At 40.7% G+C, this 25,808-nt stretch overlaps 3 protein-coding genes across 5 annotated transcripts; 1 reads left to right on the top strand and 2 right to left on the bottom strand.

Annotated features, from left to right (window-relative positions):
* Nucleotides 1-14,464: 14,464 nt before the first annotated feature.
* On the bottom strand, nucleotides 14,465-18,499 carry cbx5 (chromobox homolog 5 (HP1 alpha homolog, Drosophila)). Its single transcript, XM_020929776.2, has 5 exons — nucleotides 18,339-18,499; nucleotides 17,867-18,019; nucleotides 17,324-17,543; nucleotides 17,138-17,238; nucleotides 14,465-15,037 (listed from the first exon to the last, which is right to left on the bottom strand). Exons 2-5 carry the CDS (start codon nucleotides 17,995-17,997, stop codon nucleotides 14,896-14,898), a joined length of 594 nt encoding a protein of 197 aa, XP_020785435.1. The 5' UTR covers nucleotides 17,998-18,019; nucleotides 18,339-18,499; the 3' UTR covers nucleotides 14,465-14,895.
* Nucleotides 18,500-18,962: 463 nt separating this feature from the next.
* Nucleotides 18,963-22,500, top strand: LOC110164682 (heterogeneous nuclear ribonucleoprotein A3 homolog 2-like). Of its 2 annotated transcripts, XM_055165707.1 has the most exons (12): nucleotides 18,963-19,120; nucleotides 19,633-19,749; nucleotides 19,819-19,965; nucleotides 20,183-20,393; nucleotides 20,465-20,626; nucleotides 20,695-20,742; nucleotides 20,820-20,954; nucleotides 21,024-21,149; nucleotides 21,229-21,304; nucleotides 21,437-22,071; nucleotides 22,230-22,306; nucleotides 22,380-22,500. In XM_055165707.1, exons 1-9 carry the CDS (start codon nucleotides 19,109-19,111, stop codon nucleotides 21,297-21,299), a joined length of 1,029 nt encoding a protein of 342 aa, XP_055021682.1. In that variant the 5' UTR covers nucleotides 18,963-19,108; the 3' UTR covers nucleotides 21,300-21,304; nucleotides 21,437-22,071; nucleotides 22,230-22,306; nucleotides 22,380-22,500. The 2 variants fall into 2 exon arrangements, with proteins under 2 accessions (XP_055021682.1, XP_055021684.1); XM_055165709.1 differs by lacking the exon at nucleotides 21,437-22,071.
* nfe2 (nuclear factor, erythroid 2) lies at nucleotides 22,490-25,426 on the bottom strand. Of its 2 annotated transcripts, none has more exons than XM_020929773.2 (5): nucleotides 25,086-25,426; nucleotides 24,485-24,622; nucleotides 24,332-24,401; nucleotides 24,136-24,252; nucleotides 22,490-23,744 (listed from the first exon to the last, which is right to left on the bottom strand). In XM_020929773.2, the coding sequence occupies exons 3-5, from the start codon at nucleotides 24,377-24,379 to the stop codon at nucleotides 22,548-22,550; spliced, it is 1,362 nt and encodes a 453-aa protein (XP_020785432.1). In that variant the 5' UTR covers nucleotides 24,380-24,401; nucleotides 24,485-24,622; nucleotides 25,086-25,426; the 3' UTR covers nucleotides 22,490-22,547. The 2 variants fall into 2 exon arrangements, with proteins under 2 accessions (XP_020785432.1, XP_055021681.1); XM_055165706.1 differs by having other exon boundaries at nucleotides 24,332-24,362; nucleotides 24,481-24,622; nucleotides 25,086-25,425.
* Nucleotides 25,427-25,808: the final 382 nt, after the last annotated feature.

Here is a 25,808-nt window from a genome sequence, read left to right as displayed (position 1 = left end):
GGTTGCCCTAACACTCCATCGTTTTATCTCTTGATATTCATCTATGTCTGCTCCTCTATCTTTTCCATACATTTCCAGGTGATGCGGTATCAGCAGCACATCTGTTTGTCTCGTCCTCCCTCTGTCTCCATCTCACTCTCCTCGTTCTCGTGCTGTTTTCCCTCCCACTGTTACCTCTGCCTTTTCCTATCATTCCTTCCATTTTCATAGACACCCCTCCTTGCAGCCTCCCACCCCACAGTCTCTCCCTCTATCCGCATCTTGCCTTCTCTCTGTCCCCTCTCCTCTCTCTCACTCCCGCTCTCTCTGCTCGGCTCTGATGAATTGCCTTCCCCTCCCGGTGAACTCGACCGATAATCCTGGGGAAGCAGTAAAAGACCATCGATCAGCCCTGCAGACAGCCCCACAAGCCACAGCACAGGAACAACACGCTAACAACAAGCCATTGCACTTGGCTCTCAGTCTATGCGTATGTGCTTATGTATGCATAGGCATGCATGTGTTTTCATAAGTGCAACTTGTACACATGTGCACACTTAAGATATCTAATAACACATTTATAGGCAGGTGGCAACTTGGGATCCAGAATTCCTCTATTGTCTAACGGAGTAGGTTTTGTCACTGCTAGTTTTGTATGCGATGTTTAGCTGCATTTGTCACCAGCATGTTTAGCATACACTAAAGAGTTCCCAGTGTGCTCATCCAGCCTCCTCACATGATCTGTCCCCTGCTGTGTGCATCCACTTGCATGCATGCATAGATAACTTAAATGTTGTGTGTGCTGGCACATACGTGCCACTATGGTGTGTGCCGGTCTATGGAGCGTGCATGCCTGTCAGGATGCCTGTATATTATTTGTATATGTATGCAGCCCACAGAGAGGTGATAAATCATGTGGCACTCTCCAGGCTCATTCTAAGGGGAAAGCAAAGAGAAGAGCCCACATGATCTTGGGCAAAGCTTGATGGCTAGGAAATTGATGAATTGATTGATTTGTACTATTATTTTTTCACCATTGTGTGTAGCCATGGATTGAAGCAATCATTATTTTTGCAACAGGTAAGAACAAACAGCTGCAGTGTTTTTATTAAGTCCTTAAACATAGCTTGAGATTAAATTTTACTGTAGGCTTACAGTGTATAAATAAGCGACCGAGTATAGTTTCAAGCTATATGACATGAAATGATAAAGTCATGTATGAAGTCTATACATCTTCCTTTCACCCCTTGGTAGAAATAAGCCAATTTGAGTAAATAAAGCACAAAGCAGCAAATGATAAGATCATAATTAATAAAGATCATAAAAAAATAAAATATTACTGACATACCATATGACTATGCACTGCACACCAATCTGAGGGGCTTAAGTTTAAAAAGTACAAAACTATAAAAAACAGAAAATAAATTTAAAAATTTGACAACCAGTAAACTGCTTTTTATTGAGAAGGCTCACATACTTTATCTTCCTTTATATTTGAAAGCTGTTTGTGAGTTGCCCCTCAGTGCCTTTCTCTCTGCTGCCTTTGTTCCTAATGTACTGGTAAGGCTGACTTCATTAAGCCCTGTGTGCCGCAAACACATTTATGTCCTATTTTCATTTTTCCTATTTCATTCTGGGGTGATACACCAAAGCACTGCCACCAAAGCGGAAAATAAAGCCTTTCAGGCTTGGAGCTACAAGCTCTTTTGACTGAGGTGCCACCTTGTGGATACAATACGGAACTGCAAAAACTCCACAATTGGGACATATAAGAGGACACCCAGCTGATGTACTGTATAAAGTATCTAGTTCCTGTTAAAGTTCAAACCTACAATTACATGTGATGTTGGACTGACAGTGCTTGGCCTGAGCCCCAGCCCACAAACTTTAGAGACACCTGCAGCAGGTATGGGAGGCATGCCACAGGTATGAGGGGGCGGACCCAGCTTCGTGCCAACAATGCTTGAGAAATGACTTAATGTGAGGGTGTGTGAAGGTGCGTGTGTCCCTGTGTGTTTTCCTGAGAGTGAAACGCCACTATGGACATTGACAGATCACACGGGAATGTTCAATTGCAGGTTGTTACGTCTTGCTGTCATTGGGATCATCTGTCACAGGGCAAGGCAAGCTGGGAGGCAGAAGGAGGCAGAGTCAGGGGCGTCACTGCTCCCTCAGATCATGATCACACAGGGCTCTTGCCAAGCCGGCTGCTGGCCCTGTCTTGTGGCTGTGGCTCCAAGGAATTCTTCCATAGTCAGTTCCATAATATTAGAACTTTTCTAGAATGCAGCAGGCTACAACAACAATTGGGCATCCAAATAAATACATTATAATTTCATGTCCATATGTTCTTTGTATCCAGGCATTAACATTACCATTCACTTCTTAACACAGAAGAATATAAGACACAGAAGAAACAAATGTCACACCTAAATGTGCACATTTCAAAAGTCGATCATATAGGAACCAGAGAAATTCAACCTACCCCTAAATCTAAACCTATCCCTGGGCCCCACTCCAACCAACTTTTCCTTGTTTCTACTTCTATTTTCCTGCTATTATTCTAACACAGTTCTCCCCTTGAGCACCCTCTGCAGTCACTTCTGAGTAGTACTGTGTTGTTACATGAGAAAAGACACAAACAGGGAGGCCAATTATAGTCCAGCAGTCATCTGTCTGTCAACCACCTGACAAGAACATAGCACCACTAAATATATGGCTGTCTTATAAATCACTGCACCCCATTTTAACCAGGCGGCCTTGTCTGAGTAATTAGTAGTACCGTGCATAAGTATTTCAACGTCCCAAAATACTGATAGATCACTTTACTTTTGATTTTCAGTCACTTTTGTCCAAAACTCACACATTCAAACAGCCAAATGTTCCTGAATATTATATGCATAAAACTGATTTAGGAGACACCCAGGGAATCGATCATGCAACAGAATCGTTTAATGTTTAAGGAAGGGCTGTGTGATTTGTGGATGTTGAAACAGAGTTCATATTCTACATTTAAAGATTAAAAAGAGTACCTTGTATTTTCACAGCGCACACTAACAGCCCTGTACCCCCTTGTAGCGGTCCCACCCTTAGAGCTTCATTGCTATTGCAGATGCTTTATGACGGGCAATTTAGCTTCAGCTGCTATCTCAGCCATCTCAAGAATGGACGCGCTTAGAATCAAGTGCAATAAACCAGACAGCGAGGTGCAGAAAAAGAAGGAAGGGGGCAGCGGGAAAGGAGGACAGGATAAGAAACTCGTCTGGACAAAAGGTTCGGGGGCTGGGGTCCTGCAGTGGACACATAAAAACACAAACATGTACTGTCCCAGGAATTTGGCTAGACACGCACCTAGTCTAGTCTCAGCTTTCCAAACAAGGCCAAGAATTAATCTAACTAACTGTTTCCCCTTCTGTCAGTTTCAATTCGCACATAGGTAGGACAAAGATTAAAGATGAACAAATCCAATACTTAAAACTTTGTTGGACCATATATTGACTGATATCGAATGTTGGAACTTTCATTTATACAAAGCTGTTCTGTAGTTACTTAAGGGATAACAAATGCTATATAACACATTTGTATCAATTTTGTCTTATTAAATTTTTGTTTAAAGGAAATAAATGCTGTTATCAGCTTCTGCACTGGCATCAGTTAATATTGGGTGTCAGCAGACACGGCTATATTGGAAATCGGTATTGGAACTGAAAAAGCTGATAAGATCATTTTAAAAGATTATACAAGATACTTAAACATGTCAATAACTAATATTTCATACTGGAATTGTAGTCAACTAAACAAATTCTTGGTTGAATGGCATGTCATGCCATGTCACGTTCATGAAAAAGTACTAGGAAACCATATATTTATATAAAGAGATATTACACTTGTGAATCATGAGTCTATGCATTTTTACATATAAATACCTAACAATAAAAAATCTTCAGCTAAATCACTTACTCATTTATTTAACTTCTCCTTTCTGCTGTTTTCTCATATAAATCCTCATAAAAATGATTAGCAGGCTAATTCAAGTTCTGGTCAACTAAGAAACCAAAGACTAGCCGACTAAACGACTAAAGGCCTACAGCTTTTCTCTATATGTTATTATACATACACCATACTCATGACAGGCATCTCTTGATGTTTGCTTGCAATGCATACACACTAAAATATTATTAAGTATAATTTTTATATCACATTCTGTTTTTGATTCCATGTTCCCTTGCTATCTACACTTTACTCTTAAAAAAATATGCTGAAGTGACTACTTCCCTCAGCATCAAGGGCATACACATTTCTCATTTCATGACTTCCTACCATTTCTTGACTAAAGCATAACATGAAAGACCCCACCTATCCATATTCCTTTAAGAGAAGGACAACTTACTAACTGTTGACATATTACACATCAAAGCATTTTTCAAAAGTGGGTTTGTAATTATGGAATCCTGACGCTGGATAAGGACATCAATGCATTTGTGTGAACCATTTGGCCCTCCATGTTGGCTTTGTTGAGTCTGCTGAGCTCCAGGAAATCTCCAGAGGTGGGGACTGGGGAGACAGATTTACACCCTTCCCCCTGAGAGAGCTTTAGAGCCTGGGACCCAGCAGGGCAGAGCGAGGGCCAAGAGCGCCAAGTGAAGAGCATGGTGATGAGACAGGGAGAGGAAAGGGATAAAAGGAAAACGCAAAAGGGATAAAATATGGCCGCTGCGAGGAGGAGGGGGTAGATGTGATATCGATGGAATGTAACATGGTTGCTATTTGCTTGCCGCCCTTCACTTCCCTTACATACCCTCTTTCTCCTGTGCCTTGTGTCTCTCGCCCTCAATTTATCCAGCCCACTCCCCCAGACGCACAGGCAAAGGCACACATATACAAAGAGCAACCATAAATCTGCCAGTGAGTGCTGCTGGGATAGAGACACCTAAGACAGGCCGATGCTGTGTTTGGAGAGAATGCAGATGTACCTGCCTCGGAGCACAGCAGACAATGGGCCTTCATTTCATCCTCAGTCTGGCTCATATTCTTAACCCCTTTCAAACTGTCTACCAAATTCATCCAACTCCCATTTCCAGACGCTTTAAGGACCAACTATTCCCCCATTTAGGAGCAACAAAAACCCTCCGGCTGAGTCCTGAGCTTTTGTTGCAGTGAGACAGGACTGAGGCAAATGACGCACAATAGGTCCAACATGAAGAGATGGAGGCAGTACTATAGGCGGCACCTTGTGGAGGAATAATGGTAACAAATACAAGTCCTGTACAAGCTGTTGGCTGTTCCCTGTCCAAGAGCAAGTATCCATCATTTAGTGACAGCTCTAACTACCTGCTGAGTGATACCTGATGTCCATGAGAGGCTACAATCACAGTGAGCCACGTCTACACGTCTGGGACATATTGTCAAAAAAGTGAAAGAAATCTCTACAAAATGTGTCTATGAATGTTCATTATGTACAATGGTAGCTGTAGTATGTAAGGGGATCTATTCAAACACAGAAGCAGACTTAACACACCATACAACCTAATGTCTGTGATGGCTTCCAGGCACAGCAGAGTAACACAAACACAAAGTGGCAGGACCTATGCTCTTAGATTAACAACACCAAACCAAGCAAATAGTCTCCTGGCAAAAATAAGGCCTAAAAGAGTGGTGCAGCCACGTAAACACAAGTAGTCCAAACAGACATGGTCTGCATGGCCTGATTTACAGCGATGTAAATGCTCTAAGCCACACATCTCACTCCAACACCTAAACACCTGACAGGCCTCTCATAAATAAAACTGGCCACGGAACTCCTACATAATTTACACCTTGGCTATCTTCTAAGCTAACATGTAACAGGCCTGTACTCCATTTCTCACTGGACTAAGCAAGGCACTCACTGAAAAAAGACTTTAAAAGTATGAACGTGGGGCTAACATCAAAAGCTCTGGGTTCTGAGATTGGACTGATGCATTCTGGGTCAGAGCAGTGTGCATGTGACTGTGCTCTTCAGCTCTTCAGGCAGAGCAGCACTAGGCTTAGCCACAGCCCTGTTTAGATCAAGGAGTCCCACTTCTCTGTTTGTCATAAATCGTCCTGCTTTTGTCTGTTCCCTCTCTCTTATGAAAGCTGAAACTTATCCCCTTCCATTAGAAGTGATGGATAAGACATTCTTATGGCAGAAAGACTTTGTAGTTACATCATTAGTTGTAGGTGTTCAAGTGCTGATGAACATTTACTTACACTCGTAAAAGTTAACAACATTTTTTAGAATCGGTGGTCTGTATGTTAGCTTTTAGAGGAATCATGTGTCAGTTAAGCCTACCAGTAGCTGAAATGCTTTTCACAGCATGTGGACTCCCCCTCGTGGCTGTGTCTTGGTAATGTCTTGTCTTCTCGATACAAAGGCGATAAGCAGCCGTTCTGTAGACAAAACGCCCCCATTAGCAATTACTAATTAATAAAAATACTATTTTGAAAAATCATGTCATCATATTAAACAAATAAAAGTAAGAGATTTTTTTTCACTTGAGGTTTTGGCTCAGGCCTGCGTTTTCCCCCAAAGCAAAACAGGGAGAATGTTTGGCAGTAGATGTTACAAAACGCCTCCACATGTTAGAACAACGGCCCCAAACCTGCAGCCTGCGCCTCTAAGCATTCGCAATAAACGTCCAAAAACTCTTGTGAAATATGCTCTCTCGATGCTTGTAAGTGTTAAAAAAGGACCATTGAAAAGATAAATAACCTTCATTGTCTCTCCATATTTCAAGTGTCACTTTCCGTGATAGAAATGTCTTGTAGCCTCCTGTCGTCAGAGAAAACACATTTTCTGCAAATTACTCGCTTTAAAAAGCAAAGAAAGTTCTTTGCTTTAGGGATGGGGAAAAAGATTTTTCAGTTGAATAATTTAAAAGATGAAAGTATAAACAGAAAAGTTAAAACGTAATGTTCATCTACAACCTGTGGGTAAGTGCTGCTGATGATGCGTGATGATATGAGTGATGATGCCCCCAAGTGGTGAAAGTGTAACACAACAAGGGATGGCCGATGCATCGCTATTGCCACCGTCACGATCAGCTCACTGTGTATGGAATACAGATCTGGACCATTTGTGTGTAAATGTACTGTTTGTGGTTTAGAATGAAAGTGAACGAGTATGCGTTGAGTCTCTTACGCATGCGCTGATCAAGTGAGACGAATTTGACCTTTTAGTGCCTGACGAGTCATGCGCCTGCGCGTTCCTCCACTGGACAGCAGAGGCACATAAAGCCTGGTAAATTGCACCAGGGCAATAAAATGGCAATAAAATGACAACAACGGTGCATTAATCCATCACTAGGGAGCGCTGAATACACTGTAAAGAGCACTGGCTGCAGCCGGGAATGATTTCTAAAGGTTCATCAACTCAACGGCTGCAGCGACCGCTCAGAAGGCCAGGGGGCAGTGCGGAGCATGAAGACTTCTCCCTCCCCTAGACTCGGTGTGTATTATTATAAACCACAACAGTAATAAAGAGATGCAGCCACCTTTGTTCCAGTCACTTTTGGCTCGATGACAGTAAGAATGAGAATGAACTGAATTATGCTATGTATTTTCCGGTATATGCGAACGGGGAGGCGGTGGACCATTGCTGCTGCAGCAGATCTATTGCACCCTGTGGTTCTGGCAGAGAGAGGACTTTATTCTGGAGCACCTGGATTTATGTGGGGGGAACCAGAAGCAGCAGGTGATGGAAACTGCTGGATTGGTATAGACTTGGGTTACACCATTTCCTGTTCCATACTTCCCCTCTGCTCTTGTTTTACCCTCTGTATCCTGGCCTGCCCCTGGCTTCCTGCCAAAACCACATCCTCCAATCAGAACCAGATGGGTAGGTCCGGGTCTGAAGTGGCCCTGCTTTGCCCTTCCCATGATCAAGACAGCACATCTGAAGTGCATTTTCACATACTTGGGGCTAATCCTAAGGCTTTTAAACTTGTCATTCTGAGGTAATGCAGCCTTGCTATAATAATGCTATCAAAGATAATTGTGGATGTTGCCAAATAATGAAATCATCATAACTTCCCAGGTGACTGCCTTTTCTTATCAGCAATTCTCACAACAAAGCAGCCAATACACCAATCACAAACATAACTTTAAGGAAGGTTTGCTTTGGTGTTGCAGGTTCGGCTATGCAGATGAAACCACTTGCAAGTCTGCCATCAGCTTCTCCACACAAAAGTTTTTCTAAACTGAACCAGGTGTGTACATGCCAAAGTAGGAGAGGTCAAAACTACAAACACATGATCTACCCTTTCTTCTTTTCTCTCTTCCTGCTTTGTTCCTTTAGTCTCAGGATAACAATTATGTAATAGGTTTGTAGGAACACAGAGAAAAAACAATACAGTGGCAGCAGGAGTTACTCATTTTACATGTATTTAATTTGAATTACAGGCAATAGAACTATAATAAAGTGCACTTGGTGGTTCACTGTACCCATCCCCAATGTGGACTGCACTTGTCTCAAGCACTGATATCCATGATTAAAGTTTCAATATATGTTTTGGCTTTTTTGTTCAGTGTTTCCTTGCATCAAATGCCCTTCTTCAATCATGTAACCCACAGAAATGATGGCAGTGGTGATAGCACTACTGATTATTCTCTCTTCTGGCTAGTCTCATCTATGTAAATAGAAGTGGTTGAAAAGCACCCAAACTGCCTTTGAATAACCTACATTTTATTTATATTTATTGTAAAGAAAATGCTGGGAAAAAGTGGATAAAAAAGTAGGAGGTCTGTGATTGTGGAAAGACATCTGTTTGGTCTGTTCTGCTTTCCAGATTCTCTCACGTTTACTGGAGCTGAGCCCCACAGCATGGGCTTGGTTTATTTCTGGACTACAGTTCAAATGAAGGACTCAGTGTTTGGACACAAGCTGTTTGGATAAATGTGATACAGACCCTAAGCCCTACACTTTGTCACTCTAGCACCCTTAGAAGTATGACACTTTTTTCACCATGACTCAATAAGCAGACATTCTTCCGCTATTTCCCTTAATTTTATTACAAATGTGTTTTCTGCTAATCAGTGTAATGGACTTTGTCGAGAGTGCTTGGATGTGTTTTAGAGGCATATATCTATTGGGCCTTTAGAAATGGCAGGTCCCCAACGTGGATGCTTGTTGTAATCTTGAATTATAAATTTATAAGAATCTGTCAAGATCCCTTTTTACCTCACACATAGTAACATCTATATACTTTTATGCTTTAGATTTGTAAGGCAGTGTGGCTTTATAAAGTATTCATCACTGTTTTATAAGACACTAAAATGCTAATCACTTGAGCTGTGTTGAAAAACCTACTTTCTTAAGGCTATATAGGCCAGGTCTGCAGCAAATTCAAACAACACTCTTCCTGGCGGATCAGATAATATGATCTTGCTGAAATGGACACCAGTACCAGAAAACCTTAAATCTAATCCTCAATGGAATTAGTAAGCACAGAGGCTTGTTCATTTGGCAGTATGCAATAAAATTTTAATCTATTTTACAGTTCCATAGTTGTAAAAATTTCCCTCTCTATCGCAGGTGGACTTGGCTCACTTCAGAACTCAAGCAGATTGCTAGACAGTGTAACATTAGTTTATGGTGCTGTATTAGGTTAAAGCTAGCCATGAGTGGGAACAGAGGCAAGAGTTGGCCAGAGCCAGCAGTGACTTCAGTGGTCTGTAAGATAGCCTCTGTACGTGTTCAATCTGAATGTGAATGGATTAGCACACACCACACATTCAGCTACACAGGGAAACTTAAGACTGCTTTTAACACCAAACACCGCCAATAAGTCGCCAGTATAAAATTCAGGGACACATTTTGTCTGCTGCAGCACAGTAGTGTTTTCAGATGGAGAGAGACATAATGAGAATGGACATGTGTCTTGGTTGACCTTGTCTTTCATACCCATGACAGTATAAGCTTTGTTTAGTAAGAAATACTTATTGAACTCACTGTGACACCACCATAGTTGTTGATTAATGTAAATCTATCTTCAGTAAATCCCAGAGTGTGAACAAAGTAAATTTTGTGCCAGTCATAAACCAAAACTAATTACAGACAATGAGGGTTGCATCAGTGCAGTCTTACCTTACATAAAACCAAAGAAAAATGCAGCTGCAAATCTCACAAATATGATTACTATATCAACATAGGATTCAAGAACATTATATATTTGGACTTATTTGATTTATTTGCACTAGTGCAGATCTCTGTGATATTTCTGTAGTACATTAACCATAACTCATTATTACAGCTCATGTTTCATTTCTGATACGGTACATTTAAAGGGTAAAGTGGACTAGATTTGATTGTTAATCGTAAAATTTCCTGGAGCAATTTATCACACTTCAAAATGTGTTACTGTCACAGGCCTATGCAAATGTAAATCACACAATGCATATAATCTGCTGCTGTTTCCACCCCTGAAGTAAAAACTAAAACATAAATGATTTGTTTACCACTAGCTGTGCAATTTGGAAAACTGCTACTTTGGTATTTTTCTAGTGCTGTGCAAAGTGCTCAAATTCAGTCACTCCTGTTCATTGTCTTAAAGTCACAACCTGCTGTTTTCCTGGTTTTACTGTTCATTAAAGTGCCACACAGAGTTGTCTTTATGTGGCAAACACAACTGCTCCTGCAGCACTTACACACTGTACAGTAACAGCCCACTTCACAGTCCATAATTTAGCAGCAGGGGACAATGAGCTAATCTAGCAGAAAATCTTATAATGAGCTATTCTTGCAGGATTTACCCCAATTTAAAATCAATGTAAAAGCAATAGACTTTTTATTTGAGCTGTAAATAAAGCCAGAGCAGTGTGTAGAAGGCCATTCTGATGGATTCACCCTTCACGTTGCATTTTGGGTTCTAACACATTTGGACACAGCTCTAAATATTTTTTCTGCTACTGCAATAAATTGGGTATAATTATGCCACAGGATGATTTGTAATTTATTATGGAAATGACTTAAAAGCAATCATTAGCAGATGCATGGTTTATTATGTTAAAGAAAACAAGTGGGACATGCACTATAGGAAAAGTTATGGTGTTATTATTTGTAACCCAATTATCTTATCCCACTGAACAAAACACTTCACTGTGGTTTGTGTCTGGATTTCTCTAGTCCCTATAGTCAGGGGGACTTACTTATGCGTTTAATCTTTCCTGCTTTCTCTCTCTCTTTCTTCTCTACAAATTAATTTATGGTCTAATTACAGGACAAGCCTCCAGATATGAAGGAACACAAATCACTGGTCCTTAGCAGATGGCAGAAAAACGGCACTGGATAATTGAAAATCTTGAAGTGGATCAATATTTAGAAGCCCAAGGTTACAAGAAGTGTGACATTACTATTAACATAGAGGTATGATGCATTACATACACAGGCAGAATGACTTCTTATTTGAATATAAATGACTGTAGTATCCAAGTGTTTGCTTCCCAGTGAAAGAAAGATGCAGACATTTTTACATGGAGTCCCACAGCTGCATACCTCCAGTCATATGTATCCATTTACACGCATGCACATAGTGAGTAAAATATGTGGAGACCCTGAATGTACCATGAAGTCTCAACATGCCATCTTGGTCCACCCCAGTTCTACCATGTCCCCCAAAGCACCCTCATAGCAGTTACCTCTGGCCTGTTAAAAATGATATCAGCACATGGAGGGTGAACATTAGCATTTGCATTTTATTGGAAGTGGCGAGATTTAGAGCGAAGGGTATATCAGCTCTGAGCAGACAGAATTAGTTAACAATGCATTACCTGCCTTTTATGGCAGCTATAACTCTCAGCGCTGGTGGGGAGAGGAGATGAAGGCAGGAGGAAGGAGGGGCACACAGAGGTTGGTGCTGCAAGCTGTGACATAGTGGAGGGGGCATTCAGAAAGCGAAAAGCTTTGTCTGTGGAGCTTTACTGCACATTAACATGATAGTATACTCCTGAAATTTGAGCATCACATTGCAATCATCTTCAAACACATGAGTGCGCAGTGCTAAGCAATGCTGTGGCCATCACTAAAGACCTTTATATATGAAACAGAGCCCCAGCTGCTGGGCAGCTGTGCCGCATGATCACAGGCCACATTGTGTTATCAGTCCCCCAATTCCTTTTATCTCACATATTTAATGCTCTTTTAACCAGGTGTTCATAATCTGTATGCTTACACCTAATGTGTTTGGTGGTCTGGTCTGTATCATTGAACTTGTCAAGCTCCAATACAGCAGTGTTTTTTTATGCTTGCTCTACACAGCTGCACAGTAGCTCCCTTGACACTCATCTATTGTAATGTGCAGCAAGATGACCCAACCTCTGCCACAGGCAATACCCCATGGAACTCATCTACTCTAGAACTTGGATAATCAGGAGTGCATCTAAAGGTGGTGAGGGAAAAATTATGAATAAAAAACATGATCTGAATCATGTATTTATTATAACTCAGCAACGCATTCTCCGCACCCTTAAAATCAAATTTAAAAGCCAAATTGTGCAAATATAGAAGGTATAACAAACATTGCAATATGATACAGACCATAAATGTTCTAACTCTTATTAGAGGATTATCTTAGTCAAACCTGGTGAAATACAACAATCCATTAACTCATCTACTTAATTAGATTAATTAATTGAGCACATTTTCTAAACAAGGCTGTTTTCAAAGTTCTGCAGTTAATGAAGCAGGAAAAGTAAATCGGCCGTCCACTTAACCAAAAAAGAACAAAAAGTTAGGAATAACCTCTTTGCACTAATGCATTTGCATATGTAGGCTCCAGAGTACCAGCACAGCTCCCTGAACCAAACCTACACTAGCCTGGGCCCCAAACACCATTGTAGCCCGCAACCTACTGCCTTTACCCAGCTTAATGGTCCCAGGGGTTGGAAATTTACTAGTGACCTTTGCACCAGTTAGTGTGAAAAAACTTGCTTGGAAAATTCCACCATTGGGATGTGGGTAGCAAAATGTGGTCTTATGATAATAATCATATGGTGTGTAATTGTTGAAATCAATGTTTCCAATTTTAAAAATACTTGATCTTGATATACGTCATCCGCGAAGTGCGATTCTACTACAGGTTCATGTTTTAGGGCAGTGGTTCTGGGCCCCCAAGGAGCCTCGCAGAGGGGTCCCAAAGGTTGTTCACAAAACAAGGATAAACACAAAACCAAGTTTGAAATGCATTACTTGATATTAAATGCAAAACTATATATTGGTTAACATGTAAATATAAGAAAAAACTAAACCGTTTTCTAATAAATGTTGTGTAAATTATTTAAACCTTTCAGTCTTTTCATCACAACGGTAGCCGACATAAAGTGACGTACATGAGTGAAATGACGCTGCGCTAAACCTGCACACGTATGTGCGCGGCGCTGCATTACATGCATATCAAACGGGCTAATGTGGCGCTATAGTAGTTATAACATGTAAACAATAAATTTGAGTTTAATTAAAAGCTTCTGCATACATAATCTACTACAGTGTAGAACATGTACAAAAGTATTTGGACACGTTCGGTTTGATCTGTGCAGTGGACTGTGGGATACCTCATAGCTTCTTACCCTGGTTAGGAACCTTTCAAGCTTATTATGCTAAAGGAGCCTTGAAAGGAAGCATAATTGCTCCTGTAATTGCTCCTTTTCCGTACTCCTTCCTAATCTCACTGATCAATTCGGATGGTCATTGTCATGGCGGTCAATGATGCACGTCCGGGTCAATGTTAAGGAAAGGAACTTTCCATGGAAGTATAAGTTCTTATTATAGATAAATGGAACTTCCTAAGCGCATTTAACCATTGCAGCCGCTATTTAAGGCAATGACTCTATTCAAAACCATGGACACTCAAGTGCGCCATCTGCCGGTAATGCTTCTTGATTTATGGATACACAGTCTGCGGTCTCACACAGGGGTATTTAGACATTTTCGATTCTACAAATATTTTAATTTGTTATACTGAGGAAGGCCTCTTAGCTAGAAAACTATGCTTTAGTTGACCTAAAAGCAGTAAAAAGCATAAATGTTTATTAAAAATGCTATACAGCATTGTACCTCTCGTTACACAAAAACTATAGAAAATCTGCCTGTGTAAATGGAAATTACAGGGGGTGTATAGACACACATGTACAAAAACGCAAATAACAGAGCCAGCTAGTTCTCAAAATGTATAGTGAACAAGCTGCACATGTTGTCCACAGTACACGTAAAGCTCCCAAGTACAAAATGAGGCTAAATGTAAGACCTAAGAAAACAACAATCTATTTAGTCTCATCTGAAAAAATCTGCATTGATTTTCATGGTTGAGTATTTGACCCTTTTTAAAACTAACCTAGTAACCATTAAAAAATATTATTCACAGTGTGTTATATTTCCAGCCACAAGGGGGCAGAGAAAAACTGCAGGAGGACGCTGATCTTCATAAACACCAATATATACGGTGGTTTGAAAAAAATTGGAACAACCCAAATGTACAAAAGAGGGCATGTACTTTACTGAACTATTGATATAAAGAATTTTAAAAACATTACATTAACATCCATGTTCAAACTTAAAAATTGCCATTACTACATTTACTCAAATGTTTGGCCAGTGTTTGCTGCATAATTAAAAAGGTAATTTACTGAGAGATCTAAAAATGAAGTTAAAAGGTACTAAAGGTACTAAAGCATGATACAACGATAGTAAAAAAATAAAATACAGAACTTGCACTCCACCCCAACAGCTCATCACCCATGTCCAGATCTCCTTTTACAATGGACGTAGTTTAGGGTCTGTGTGCTCCCAAGAGAACGACATGGACGACTGTTCTGTGTTCAGTCTTTGTAGAACGATGAAGAAAACACACAGTAGGATTTTAAGTGTGAAAATGTCTGACTTAAAGCTGGAGTCTAGAGGTCTTCTCATGCACTCACAGCCTCCTTCTCTTTCTTGTCCCCATCTTCATGCCAAGTTAGGCGCTCCTCGTAGAATGCTATGACAATCTGCGGGCATCTGTGGTTGGCATCCTTTGCAAGCACAAGATCGGCTTCGTCAGAGTCTTTCCTGAAAGGTTTAATGGACAAGTATGCAGAAGAATTAACAGCAAGTAAATACATGGAACTGGAGTAAATAAAAGGATACATTTGTTTTTTATTTCTTTGCATTTTCATTTGAGAAAATCAGGATTAAAAAAAAACAAAAAGGAGCAGCATTTAGTCCTATTTGTAGCCCTTAAAAAGCACCAGGAGAGGTGGTTTTATGCTTAAAATTTTGAATACTTCTCAGTGTTATAAAATAAAATTATCCCTCAATACGCATGGTAAACTACATAAGTTTTAGATACTAGATACATTTGTGAATAGTGGGTTAACTAAACAGTGCACGACCAGCCAAGAGTCATCACCTAGTAGAGGTCACGAAACTTTTTCTCTGGGGGCACTTTAACGCTCCTGACTGTGGCTTAATTTTGATGACCCCTTAGAGCTTAGACTGACAGGTGAATTAACCAGAATCTGCCTGCATAAATACCTGGCTTCTTACAAGGAAGAGAAAAACACTACAGATCTGAAACAATGTGGACTTCTGACTAATCCATGAGCAAAAGATTAAACACACTTAATCTGATGTCCTAATTTGTATCTATATTTGCATAAAAGTATTGACACATTTGCACCAAGCAAGTATTGATATTCACATCCCTATTGCATACCTTCTCTTAATAATATCAATGCAGTTTTTTTGTGCATAAATACTAACGACTGGGGGCAAAGTGAAAACAATTATGAACATGCAGATGTTAAAAACACATTAAATATTATTTTGCATATATCCCCGTTTGGATCAATACATTTTGTCCAATGTCAAAAATAAACAATGCAACAATGTTTAACCGCTAACTGCTAAAATTACGCTTGGCACAAGACAGCATGGGGACCCCTGAGGGTACACTTGCCAGGCCAGAGGATAATTGGAATGATTTCAGATTTAAGAAAGGTGGAATTGAGGATTTAAAATACAAAGTAAGTCCTATTGTTTACATTACATCTTTAAGATTCTGTAGGATCAATCTGGCATACTCATCAAGACATTAAAATAAGTCAATGTAAAAGTTATAGCTAAAGTGAAGTGAAGTGTATCAAGCAAATGTGCAGGAGACAAATTGCTGCATAGCTTTCAAAGCACCACGCTGTCAGAGCTGCTCTGAAAGTGCCTAGTCTTGAGGCCTTGTCTGTTGATATAATGTTTGTGATATTTGCACTAAGATGTGCAACAGTTGCATGAGTGGCAGAGGGAGGATGGGAAAAGGTCTTTCTGTATGGCATTCACTTCAGGATTTCCAACATAGAAACACCAACCAAAAGCAACATGTTTTCATGTAATGCATCAAGAGCCATAGACACAGCACAAGCTGATTTCTGGAAATAGTTTCCCCTTTAAATTTTTTTACAATAAACCAAACATCTAAACGTGTTATTTGTGACATACTACCTCGGCAATAAGAGATAAGTGGGTGGTGGAATTTGTAATGTAATTGTTGTATAGACCAACAGTTTTACAGTTGCCCAGGGAGATTTCGTAATCAGAAATAAATACTTTAGTAGTATTTGGACCATACTGTATATATAAAAATGGACATAGCTAACATACAGGAGGCACTTCCAGCTCATACTGACCCTGGCTCCCATTGACCAACATTGGAATATGTCGCCCCTCTCGTCATTTTGGTCCTAAAATGTTTGTAGTAACCCACTCTACATGATCCTGGGTTTTTTATTTTTGCTAGTTTTCCTATTCCTAATATGGAGCCCAGCCCCAAATTCGACCCTGTAACCATAAACATCACAGGTTTCATGCCAAATACTATGGGTGCCGTCACACCCGCTTAGTCCATTTCTTTATACAGTCTATTTGAAAATGTGTACACAAGCAATTTAAATTTTAAATACATTATGGAAGGGGATTCTAAAAAATAAACACAGAAGAAGTATTTGTATGTTTACATCTGTATCTGAATGATACCTGGTTTTCACAACCAGTACTGAAACCACACTTTTTTGGGGGGTATTTTATTGTTTAGAACTACATTAGTACCAGTCTAAATCTGTTGATAGAAAATTCACTGTACTTCAGATTGCCATCTCCATATTGAGTACAGAAACTTACCACTTCATTAGAAACATTAGGTCTCCACACGAATCAGTTGCTCCTATTATCTTCTCTGGCTCAAGTCCTCTCTCAAAGCCACGTGCTACCAACACATCTTCCTGAAACAAAAGAGAATCCATAATGAAATTAAGACATTAACACTTCCACAATGCCAACAGTATCATTATAATTAGCGATGCTCACCTCCTTTTTCTTTTTTGGTTTGCTACCTCCCTCCTCATCGTCATCTGAGCCCTTCCTTTTTGAGCTACTTGACTCTTTGGAGCGCCCCACTGAGCTGGTTTTGCTGCCCCCACTGCTCGGTGTAGATCCTCCACTGCTACCTTTCTTATAAGTCTTCATAAACTCTGTAATGAGCTCTGGACAGTCAAGGTTTTTTTCTGGCTCCCAGGTGTTGTGTTTACTGAAAGGATAAAAAATAATAAAAGATAATTCTGTATGTAACTGTATAATACACATTATTTGTATTAATTATGTAGACATATAAGGTGGAAATGTATGGTTAAAATTTCACTGCTCTTTTTGTCTACTTTTCATTTAATTTTGGCTAATGTCTCCATGGACATCTTGACTATGCTTACACACTCCCTCCATCAATAACAAAAGTAATTTTGATGTAATTGTTTGGAGTCTGTACATAACACTGTTTTGGATTGTTCAGTACTAGATAAAGCATTTGTTTTTGAGGAAACAATGCAGAGAAAAAAATTCACGTGTAAAACTTACTCAGAGTATCCCTTCCACTTCAGGAAGAACTCGACCCGTCCTCCTTTGCCCACCCTCCTGTCCAGGACCTTCTCTACCACATACTCCTCCTCATCAGAAGACGACTCTTCGTCACGAGTCTTTTTACCCATGTTAAAGGAGGAACCTGGACCACTACATTGCACAAAATAAAACACAAACCAAAGCTCAAAGATGTCCAAATTACAAAATCAAAAAGTCAGCATAAAACACTGTAGCGTAAAAACGGAAAACTCCAGGAGTGTGTTGGATAATACCAAAAGCAGAAAAATAACGTCAACTCAATGTGTGGGTATGTAACCTGGGTAGTGTTAAAACACAGAAGAGGCTCGAAGAGCGAAGCTAGCCCTGAAGCTAACAATGGTGTTCTATTTGGTTTGGCGAACCAAAGAGATTCTTCGCAGAAATCAACATGCATCTCCACAAACGATATAAGGCAATACAAAATAAATACCTTTAATTGCGTGTTTGCACAGAAGCCAGTGGTTTGATTGAAGAGGTTATGCCTGTTGCTTGTTGTGTTGCTCTGCGGGCCAAAGCTTGAGCTAACTTAGCATTAAGCTAACCCACAAAGAAGACCGTGCGTAAAAAAGCGCGCGTTACAGACGCACAATAAATGAGCCCGCCCCTTGGTCAGCTGACTAACACTGAAAAAACCCTGGCTTTGGGACATAGAGCCATGTTTTGGGATGAAGAATGAAGAAAAGTGCAGTATCTACCAGTCTATGGAATCTACAAATGTTTGCGGTAGTAAGCAATAAAGCGACTATTCTCGAGATAGACCCCATAACAAAGGAAAATAATCGCAGAATTAGCCGTGTGATTGTATCACGTATCAATAATGTGTATTATACACTCAAGCCGTAGTTTGGTCGTTAACGTTAAACGAAAAATATTGCTCATATTGGTTATTGCACTTAGAAAAGTACTAATTTTGTACAATTATAGTCAGACAGTTGCATAAAATAACCCCCACTGCACTCCCTTTGTCTAACGTAGCAGCACGCCCACTAAGGCAGATTGGTCCACAGAAGAGATTGACTGCCGTTTGACCCAATTGAAACTCTGAAAGCAATGACACTCACTGCAGCGGGAAGTACTGACCAATTGTCAGAAAGAAGGTGTGTCCTCCTTGGTACTTAGCCTAGTCTGGAAAACCGGTTTATGCTCGGCTGACGCACATCGCCTCTCCCTGTTCGTCCAAGGAGTCACCCAGGTTCAAGCATGTCTAAGGACGTAAGTTAACGATTTAGGACAATATGAACGATTGTTATTGTTTTGCATGGTATTTACAAAATACGTTTAATTACGAGTAGTACGAATTATCGGAGCTTTGGCGGAGGATTGGCGCAGCAAAGAAGCCTGCACAATCCGCCATTTTGTAAAAGCTGGGCCTCATGGCCTTTGTTCATGCAGCTCTAAATAAACCCAAAATCCCGTTTTGGATCGCTCGTTTTGTAAATACAATTTTGCATTCTTATTATTCGCAGATAAATCTTGAATGAGTAGGTCGAGTTTTATTTCAAAGTAAAATGTAATCGCTTAACTGTTGGTGCCGTCGGTAATGGCGGTCGTGTCTGCCTTGCTACTCGCCTTTTTGTGACGCAGTTTGAATACATTTCAGCGCCCTTTTAACATTAATTTGCGTCAAGGGTTAAATGAATTGGGATTTGTAAAGGTATAACCCAACCGTCTGCGTTCTACCACTGCAAAAATGACCAACCACATTTGCTTTAATCATTCTTCAGGTCCCACGTGAGCCAGAGCAGCTCCGCAAGCTGTTCATTGGGGGGTTGAGCTTTGAGACTACAGACGAAAGCCTGAGAGCTCATTTTGAACAATGGGGCACCCTAACTGATTGTGTGGTATGTATATTTCTCTCGTGCTATTTTTAAAATCATACAACCGGAGTCTTACTTTTTTCTGTATTTAAGGTTATGAGGGATTCCAATTCCAAAAGGTCCCGAGGATTTGGCTTTGTGACCTACTCTTCAGTGCAGGAGGTCGATGATGCTATGGCTGCACGCCCACACAAGGTGGATGGCAGGGTAGTTGAACCCAAGCGTGCAGTTTCCAGAGAGGTATGTTAAAGCAGTTGTCTAAAAGTTTATTTTTAATCCGTGGTTATCTGTAATTAACATTAACATGTTAGTGCAACATCTTAATGAAATTGCTCAAGGCAGAAAATTCCATAAATTTGATTAGAGCCTTCATGCAGCATTTCTTGATCCTTTCATTTTAATTTTATTGAAATAGTTTTATGATTTTTAAAATCTGACTTGTATCTCCCTCCTTCAGGACTCCAACCGGCCCGGTGCTCACATTACAGTGAAAAAGATCTTTGTTGGTGGAATCAAGGAAGATACAGAGGAGCATCATTTGCGTGACTACTTTTCCCAGTTTGGAAAGATTGAGGTTATTGACATTATGACTGACCGCTCTACTGGAAAGAAAAGGGGATTTGCCTTTGTGACTTTTGATGATCATGATGCAGTTGACAGGATTGTCAGTAAGTATAATTGGGAGTGTGTTTATTTTGCTCTAGGCAGTATTTTAATTGGATTTGCAATGTCTTCACAGTCCAGAAATACCACACCATTAACTCTCACAACTGTGAAGTCAGGAAAGCGCTTACAAAACAGGAAATGCACAATGTTGGAATGGGAATGAGGTCAGGCCGTAACAGCGGTGGCGGTGGCGGCGGCGGAAGGCCTTACGACTATGACAGAGGTTTCAACCAGGGTAGGTTTGGTCTCCCAGAGTATTGACCTGCTGAATTACAGCTGCCTAATCGATCCTTTTAATTGCAGGTGGAAGAGGGGGCAGATATAATGATGGTCCATATAACTGCAATGATGGTGGGTGTTTTAAAATAGTTGTGCTATTTTTTTTTTTTTTTTTTGTGGCTTCTTGACTTAAAACTTCTATTTTTAAGGTTATGGTGGTGGACCTGGTGGATACAATAATGGGGGCAACCGGGGCTACAACCAAGGCTACAATCAAGGAGGCGGAGGCGGTGGCGGCGGCGGTGGTGGTGGTTATGGGAATGGCTATGACAGCAATGGCTATGGTATGTATAGGAAGGTTGTCTCCATTTTTTTTAATAATGTGGCTGAAAAGTTCAAACCTCTCTTGACAGGTAACTGCGGCGGAGGTGGCGGTGGAAACAACTATAACAACATGGGTCACTATGAGCCCCAGCCCTCTAACTTTGGCCCAATGAAGAACAACTTTGGTGGTGGTGGAGGTGGCAGGAACTTTGGTGGTGTGTATCTAGTGGACTTTATCTGCCAGCTGCTCTTAATGATCTAACTTTATATTGAGTGTGCACTATTTCTCTCCAGGATATGGCGGTGGTAACAATGGTGGTGGCGGCGGCGGCGGCGGAGCATATGGACGCCCTGGACGGTTTTGAAATTGGTAAGCCTTTAAATAGACAATCTTAAGTCTAGTGTCGATGTCTAGGGATTCGTAAAGTGCAACAATTCTCTGGATGTCAGGCCATACAAAGTCAGTGCTCAGTTAACAATGTTGTTCCATATTGTTCAACAGGACTCAGTACTTAGGAGAGGAGAGCAAGGAGAGGAAGCGAGTGACAGGGCAGCTGCAGGTTTACCTCAAATCTGCTCAGCCAAACAGTTGTGGCAGGTTACAGCTGCTGCAAGAAGATGTACAGTAGATAAATCATGAAGGGGTGTTCATTTAAACATTTGTGTTTCTGGAAAGCAAGCATTCCAATGAGGTTTTATGTAGATTATTTTCCTTTTAAGTCTGGTTTTATTTGTATCTGCACCCAATCAAGTTGAAATAAAACTTTTGAGTTTTTTTTTTTTAAGTGTTGTTAGCCTTATTGGGAAAGAGGGTTTGTTAATTGGGAACGTTCATTCCCACCATGTGAGGTATAATCTACATGTGAAGGCCTGCAATAGAGCTGCAATGCATCATTGTTGAGGATCAAGTGGTGCACAAAGCAACTCTTCATTGAGGGCCAGCTCAACAGACCACACCTTCAGTTTTGGAGTGATCATCTGGAGGAGGCTAGCTTACATGCAGTCTGAGGCTAGCCATGGAAACCAGCTGAGGGAGAGAAGTAGACCACCACCAGGATCATTGAAGCAGGGGAGAGTGAGAACTTGAGCCTGAGGCTAGCAAGCAGAAGCTGCAAAAGGGCTTAATGCTGTTTGTAGGTAAGACCAGACTTCTCAACTATGATAGTGTAACTTTACTCAATGTAGCCTGTCAAAATAACTTGTACAGTTAATAACTTGGACCATTGGTAAATGTATTATGGTATATTTTGTGCATGCTGCCTTTGCTTATAATAACACCAGTATCTGCTGTTCAGGCACCTTCTATGGGACCAAGAAAATACTTTGCTGACAGACTACAGATTACTTGCCTTCCAGTGATTATGATCTACAGGTAAGGTGCAGAATAGAGGCTTGACCATTACATGCCATTAAGACTTAATTCTAATCTTAATTCATTCTTACAGGTTTGCAGGACAGTGCTCTGACAGAAGACTGTGGACACCCCTCTTTCAATTTTGTTTTAAAAAATTTTTTATATACTTTTATACAAAACGTTTTTAATAAAGACAAAGTGTTTATCCACAACCTCTTTAGTGCAAAGCTCACACCAACACCACTGCAAAATACATTAATCATTTCTGCGTCTCACTAAGTGGTACTAAATAAACTTTGCCCTCTGGGCTTTGCTGTAGAGAATACTCATTAATGGAATATGGTTGTCCATCTTCGTCTCTCAAGTATGTAAAGACCTCAGTATAGAGTTCAGAGAGGCGACATTTGATGAAGGCAAGACTTTGTTGAAATTCAAGTCGTTCTTGAGCTAGATGCTGTCTTTGAGCCTGAAGTTGGTTGAGTTCTTGTTCCAATTGAATAATGCTTTCAAGCTTCCTTTTTCTGCAATTCTGAGCTGCAACTTTGTTTTTGCCTCTCCGCCGAATGTCTCTCACTAATGCTAGTTGAGTATCAGTGAGGGTATACTGGGACAGTAGCTCGTTGAAATCGTCCACAGGTAGATTAATAATTTTCTCCATGGGAAAAGGGATTTTTAAAGCCAAGGCCCGTCGCTCATCCCTACTCATCGGCGCATGCGCTAAGTTGTTCCGCTGCTTGTTATACACGGCTTGTTGTGAGCTCCCTCTACTGGACACGCCGTAGTTATTATAAAGCTCAGACTGGCCATTCAATTGGGCATGTAGTTTCACTGCCCGAGGAGCTGGACCACTGGAAGGTGGGTAAGACAATGTCTGAATTGAAAAATATTGTTCTGGGTGTATATATGAGTTTGTATTGTCTTGATAGGCAAATGAGTAAAAGGACGCATTTCTCTGCCCTTCAGATTGTCTTTCATAATGGCAATCTTTAATATCTATCTGGTAACCAGCTGTCCCACTGCTCACCTCTGGAGAGGCCAGAGGAGGACTGGAACCTAAAGAGAGGCCCGAGTCAGACTCCAGGTCATTGGTCAGGCAACCATGTGAAGTCTGTCCTTGTGTCCATAGCACGTGTCTGTAAAGGCTCTGGGTGCTGTCCCTCCACTGGCCACGACCCTCCCCCGATGAGGCAGGTGGGTCTCTCAAAGCCAAGAGAGAGAGAGAAGATTCTGATGGTACTTTCTGATTAGCTTGTGACTCAGAGTGTCTGTACTGTGATTGGGTGCTGCTGTGTTGATGATGCACAGGCACTTCCTCAGAGTAGCACCCATCATAATTATTGGAACTGATCTCACAGGATCCAGGAGGCAGCTCTGCAGCAATTCCATAAGGTTCAATGGGTGCCATGGTCTGGTACTGTGTTGTTTCAAAGGTACTTTCACCAGGGGCTTCAAACTCCTAGAATGAAAGTATACATTAATATATACAAACACACAAAACAGTAGGCTAATGCATGCACCATAAAGGGCACTGAGTCACAAGCAGAGGCTAATTAATTGCACCTGTGTTTGCAGAGCATTATTTGTCCGGCAATTCTCCCTGCCACCATATGAAGGGCTCTCATAAGTGTGATCAAGTTTCTCTGGGAAACAGATGGCTATTGTGCCAGGCAGGGGGCTCCTACTTTTCCCCAGTCTCTCTATTCATTATCTTTCCCATGTTTCTTTGTAATATTAGGCCTAATCAAGTTTTTTATTTTTTTGTTTTTTTACACAGACATTAAAACATTTTTACATTAAGGATAATCTAAAAAGGAGATTGTGGTTTGTGTCTCAAAATTTAGGCCCACCTGTAGTTCTGTAATGGCCATGAGCTCCTGCCAAGCAGCGTCCATCTCACTCTCCTGCAAAGCTCCATGAGGTTTTGGTCCTGCTCCACAGAGCCGGCCAGGAGCTGCTGATGATACCTTTTTTCAAAATACATTTATTACTTGACTGTTGACAGAAGTGGGTGTGTATAGATATAGAATTAACAAATTAACATACCTCGCTGCTTCTCCTCAGAGGGAGGGCATAACTGGCTGGAGAACACATCCAGAAGATAAAGGGTATAAACCTAAAATAGATATTTTTTTCAACAATTTCATTTGAAAGAACACTGTTCTTGCTGTTGTTGTTGCTGAATCTCCATACACTTGCCTCTATTGTCTTTGCTAGGCAATACTGCTCTCGCCTTCTCTAAAACCAATTTGGACACATGAGGTCTTTGGTTCAATTGAGTTGACTCCTCCCATCAGCTGTCCCGACAGCAGCTATGCCATCCCTTGATAAGACAATCTGCGGGAAAACAGAGTTTTGTTTTTTTTTCTTTTGAGACCTGGGACCTGGTCATTGCAAAAACATGTTTGATGTTGGCTTATTTACCCAATACTCGTTTACAATGTAATGTACAATGTGCTTGTGAAAATGTGACCCTGAATATTTGTCAGTACAAAGATAAATGGAATATACTTGAATACTAGAATAAAAGTTTAGGTATGCATGGGACTGACGCATGAGACTGGCAAAAAACAAAAACAAAAAAAAAAAAAAAAAACTGCTTGTCCAGTTTGCCATTGCATATCAAACTTCAACTCATCAGTATCAGTGAACAGTGCTAGCCTTGACTCAAACCATCAGCACATTCATTAACCAATCATTTTATTAACTAATCAGGGACATGAATAAAAGTAAGTCTGGAAGAACAGGCTAATAGCTGTCATTTATATAGTTCTATAGTATCTAAAAAGCATTCACTTACCTCAGTAGCCTTTGATCTTTTCCAAAATGTGCCACTTATCAAACACAATTCTGGTGGCACCAAAAAACTCCTGAAAAATTAAGTGCATGTCACTGTCTCTGGTGAGTAAAAGGTTTCCAGGCCTCCGTCTCACTCACTCTTGGCCCGTCTGTCTGTATGTGGCTGCACTTCACTTGAGGCACCGGCATAAATGGGATGGCCCAGTGCAGACAACCTTCCTGTAAGGCACCCACACCACAGCTTTTTGCACTCATGTGTCCTTAATAGTATGCTAGCACACCCCAACCTCCAAATTTCCCCTTTTGCCCACTTGACAAACCACAAACCAACAGTCTGGCATATATGTCTAAAGCAATCTTCACGTAGGATGTTCACACTCAAGAGCAATTTTTTTTTTTTATAAACTTGTGAATGTTCTATATACTATAAGAGTGAAATGTATAGCAACAAATTTAAACAATGTCCTTTTTCATATTATCCTCTAAAAGTATGTGAAATTGCACCTGCAGATATAGCCAGTGATGCAGTAGTGGATTGGAAGTCAGATTGATACTGAGTTTAGTACAGATGGAATGTACACCCAGCAACAGGTAAGAAAGACTACATTGTTCGTCTACCTGGCAGAGCAACCGCCTGGGAGAGTAAGGAGCTGGGGGAGAATGGAGAGAAGCGTGTCTTACATAGCCTGTGACCATTAAAATCCCTACAGAAAAATTCCCCCTT

This window comes from Boleophthalmus pectinirostris, unplaced genomic scaffold (genome assembly GCF_026225935.1).
Source record: "Boleophthalmus pectinirostris isolate CB_2022bp ecotype Guang Dong unplaced genomic scaffold, ASM2622593v1 HiC_scaffold_8, whole genome shotgun sequence".
Lineage (NCBI taxonomy): Eukaryota > Metazoa > Chordata > Actinopteri > Gobiiformes > Gobiidae > Boleophthalmus > Boleophthalmus pectinirostris.
The sequence above is the reverse complement of the archived record's forward strand: the minus strand, read 5'-3'. Positions and strand labels throughout refer to the sequence as shown.

Coding starts and splice junctions, on each gene's coding strand:
- cbx5 (XM_020929776.2), bottom strand. CDS start 17,997: ATGGGTAAAAAGACTCGTGACGAAGAGTCGTCTTCTGATGAGGAGGAG. Junction 17,544..17,866: donor AAGTGGAAGGGATACTCTGA/GTAAGTTTTACA, acceptor TTATCCTTTCAG/TAAACACAACACCTGGGAGC. Junction 15,038..17,137: donor CTAATGTTTCTAATGAAGTG/GTAAGTTTCTGT, acceptor TAAACCTTTCAG/GAAAGACTCTGACGAAGCCG.
- LOC110164682 (XM_055165709.1), top strand. Junction 19,750..19,818: donor GCACCCTAACTGATTGTGTG/GTATGTATATTT, acceptor TCTGTATTTAAG/GTTATGAGGGATTCCAATTC. Junction 20,627..20,694: donor TGACAGAGGTTTCAACCAGG/GTAGGTTTGGTC, acceptor TTTTAATTGCAG/GTGGAAGAGGGGGCAGATAT.
- nfe2 (XM_020929773.2), bottom strand. CDS start 24,379: ATGTGTTCTCCAGCCAGTTATGCCCTCCCTCTGAGGAGAAGCAGCGAG. Junction 24,253..24,331: donor CTCTGAGGAGAAGCAGCGAG/GTATGTTAATTT, acceptor TTTTGAAAAAAG/GTATCATCAGCAGCTCCTGG. Junction 23,745..24,135: donor TGGCCATTACAGAACTACAG/GTGGGCCTAAAT, acceptor CTTTCATTCTAG/GAGTTTGAAGCCCCTGGTGA.